The sequence below is a fragment of the Octodon degus genome, unplaced genomic scaffold (genome assembly GCF_000260255.1).
Source record: "Octodon degus isolate 3935 unplaced genomic scaffold, OctDeg1.0 scaffold00104, whole genome shotgun sequence".
Classification (NCBI taxonomy): Eukaryota; Metazoa; Chordata; class Mammalia; order Rodentia; family Octodontidae; genus Octodon; species Octodon degus.
The window spans coordinates 2,677,741-2,680,147 of record NW_004524680.1 but is presented as its reverse complement, the minus strand read 5'-3'; the positions used below and the strand labels follow the sequence as shown (position 1 = coordinate 2,680,147).

General features: G+C 45.4%; 1 protein-coding gene across 1 annotated transcript; it reads right to left on the bottom strand.

Annotated features, from left to right (window-relative positions):
- Positions 1-370: 370 nt before the first annotated feature.
- On the bottom strand, positions 371-1,936 carry LOC101574284 (calponin-3). The gene is given in 3 exon segments (XM_023723971.1): positions 371-1,486; positions 1,597-1,727; positions 1,729-1,936. Coding segments are annotated over 3 exon segments (1,014 nt in total). The 5' UTR covers positions 1,911-1,936; the 3' UTR covers positions 371-785.
- Between the last annotated feature and the right edge of the window lie 471 nt (positions 1,937-2,407).

Here is a 2,407-nt window from a genome sequence, read left to right as displayed (position 1 = left end):
TCTTACCTAATCTACTTGGAAGCTAGCCAGGAAATAATCAGCCTGTGGCTCATATGAATGTTCAAAAAAATATTTATTTATAAAAAATACAATGGGATAAGTTTATGTTGAGAAATGCAGCAATAAATACAGTTGAAGAAAACAGCAACTCTACAATGACACATTGGAACAAAGATCTTGCAACCGCACCACACAGACCTAGGTGTCTGCAAGCCGTTTTTTGTACATGCTCCTTTAGAAATGCCACTCTGAAAATATCTTGTCAGCTTAAGAGAATGAGCACACATATAATCACAAATGCACACTGATCAGGACTTTATTCAAAAATTAGCAAACAATACCGTGGAAACATTGATATGCAAAATTCTGAAATGCTGCATCTTAAGATATAGTTGGCAAAGACCACATTTAGAAATAAACATGAGTTTAGTCTTCCATATAGAAACCAGATACACTAATCTGTAAAAAAAGAAAATTTCCTATTGTTTGAAAATACCAGTTTAAGTGTAAGATTGTAAAACTGCTTAGATCTTCGATGACAGAACTGGCTGGACAAGAGCACTCCCCTTTCACAGTATTCCTTTTTACTCCATATGCAAGTTACTGGTTATGCTGTAGGATTTAACTGTTGCAGCACTAAAAGGCAACTATTTAGGGAAGAGGCAGAAAAAGGAATGTATGTAAGGCATTTTTTTTTTAGGTACAATAAGCATAATAGTGTTTTATGAAGACAAGATAAAAATTACTCAAGGCTAGCTTGGTTCTCACTGAATAAAAATAATGGACTAAATACTGAGCTCCTCTGTGTGACTGTAATAATCAATGCCTTGGTCGCCATATTGGTAATCTCTGGGTTAGTCATCTTGGTACTTGCCATGATACTCATCTGGGTATTCTGCCTGATAATCACTATCACTGATTTCTGACCCATTTGTCCCTGTGCCTTGGCTGCCATTATGAATGACAGGTTCTGTGGGAGCAGCACAGTACTTGGGATCGTACACTTGCCGCCCGAGCCCATACACGCTCATTCCCTTCTGGGAAGTGACCTTGTTGGTCCCCATCTGTAGGGAAATTGTTGAGTGGTCCACTGGCTGTAACGTGAGCTTCTGATCATAGATGTCTCTTCTGGTGCCTGGTGCTAACATCCCCGCCTGGCTGGCTCCTTTGTTGGTGCCCATCTGCAGGCTGATAGTGGTCTGATCAAAAGGTTTGTCAGTCTGTATTTTGGGATCATAAAGATGCCTCCTAGTTCCATAGGCTGTCATGCCTACTTGGCTGGCACATTTGTTTGTTCCCATCTGCAAAGCAATTACACTTTGGCCAGCCTTTGACTTTCCTTCATTAAAACGTCTTGTTTGCTTTTCTGCATACTTCACTACAATGTCAATGGTTGTGTGGAATCCTTTTGTTTTAGCCAGCCCTGCTAGAGCCACCAGTGTAGTCTGAACCTGGGTCATGTTTCCATTCTCAAAAAGATCATTTGGGGGCCAGGGAGATGGCTCAGTGGAATAAGCGCTTCCTTGGCAAGCACAAGGGCCTGAGTTCAATCCCCGGCTCTGCCAAAAAAAAAAAAAAAAAAAAAAAGATCATTTGCTTCAAATGTGTCATGTGGCTTCATACCATAAGCCTGAATAGCTTTAATAAAGTTGCCAATATTTTCCAACTGAGGCCAATTTAATGAAGACTCATTGACCTTCTTCACAGAGCCTGGCTGTAACTTGTTTGAGTTCGCAGAGGATGATGCCATCCTTCAGCCCCAGCTGGAAGTTGGTGCCAAGGCTCATGCCTGTCACCTCTTCTGTCCAGTTGCGAAGATCTTCTTCTGCCTGGTGGTCATACTTGGAAGCAATCTTGTTCTTGACCTCAGCCGAGAGCCCGTAGGAAGGGCCCTTGTCGAAGTGGGTCATGGTGCCCGGGCGGCGGAAGGGGCTGCGCTCGGCTCTCGCACAGCGCTTCCTCGCTCCTAGCCCCGGGTGGCTGCGCGGGAGATGCTAGGGGCTCTGGACGGCACGGAGACGCGCTGTGGCGACAGCGGGGCTCGGCCCGACGGGGCCGCGGAGGCTCGGTGAACTCCAACGTCGCCTGCTGCTGCACCCGCTGCCCGCACCGCGGCTCCACACTCTTCTGCCTTTTGGAGACAGGGTCTCGCTATGTAGTTCTGCCTTTTTGAGACAGGGTCTCCTCAGGCGAGCCATCAGTTCACTTTGTAGCCCAGGCTGGTCTCAAGCTCACAACGATCCTCCTACCTCAGCCTCCTGAGTGCTAAGATTAAGGCATGCCTCACCATGCCTGACTACAGTGGCTTCTGAGTGCCTCTGAATGGCTGAACCCATACATGATATATTTGCTTCTTTTTTTCCTTTTCCCTCCTCTCCCTTGAACTACTTTTCCTCTCCTTATTTAT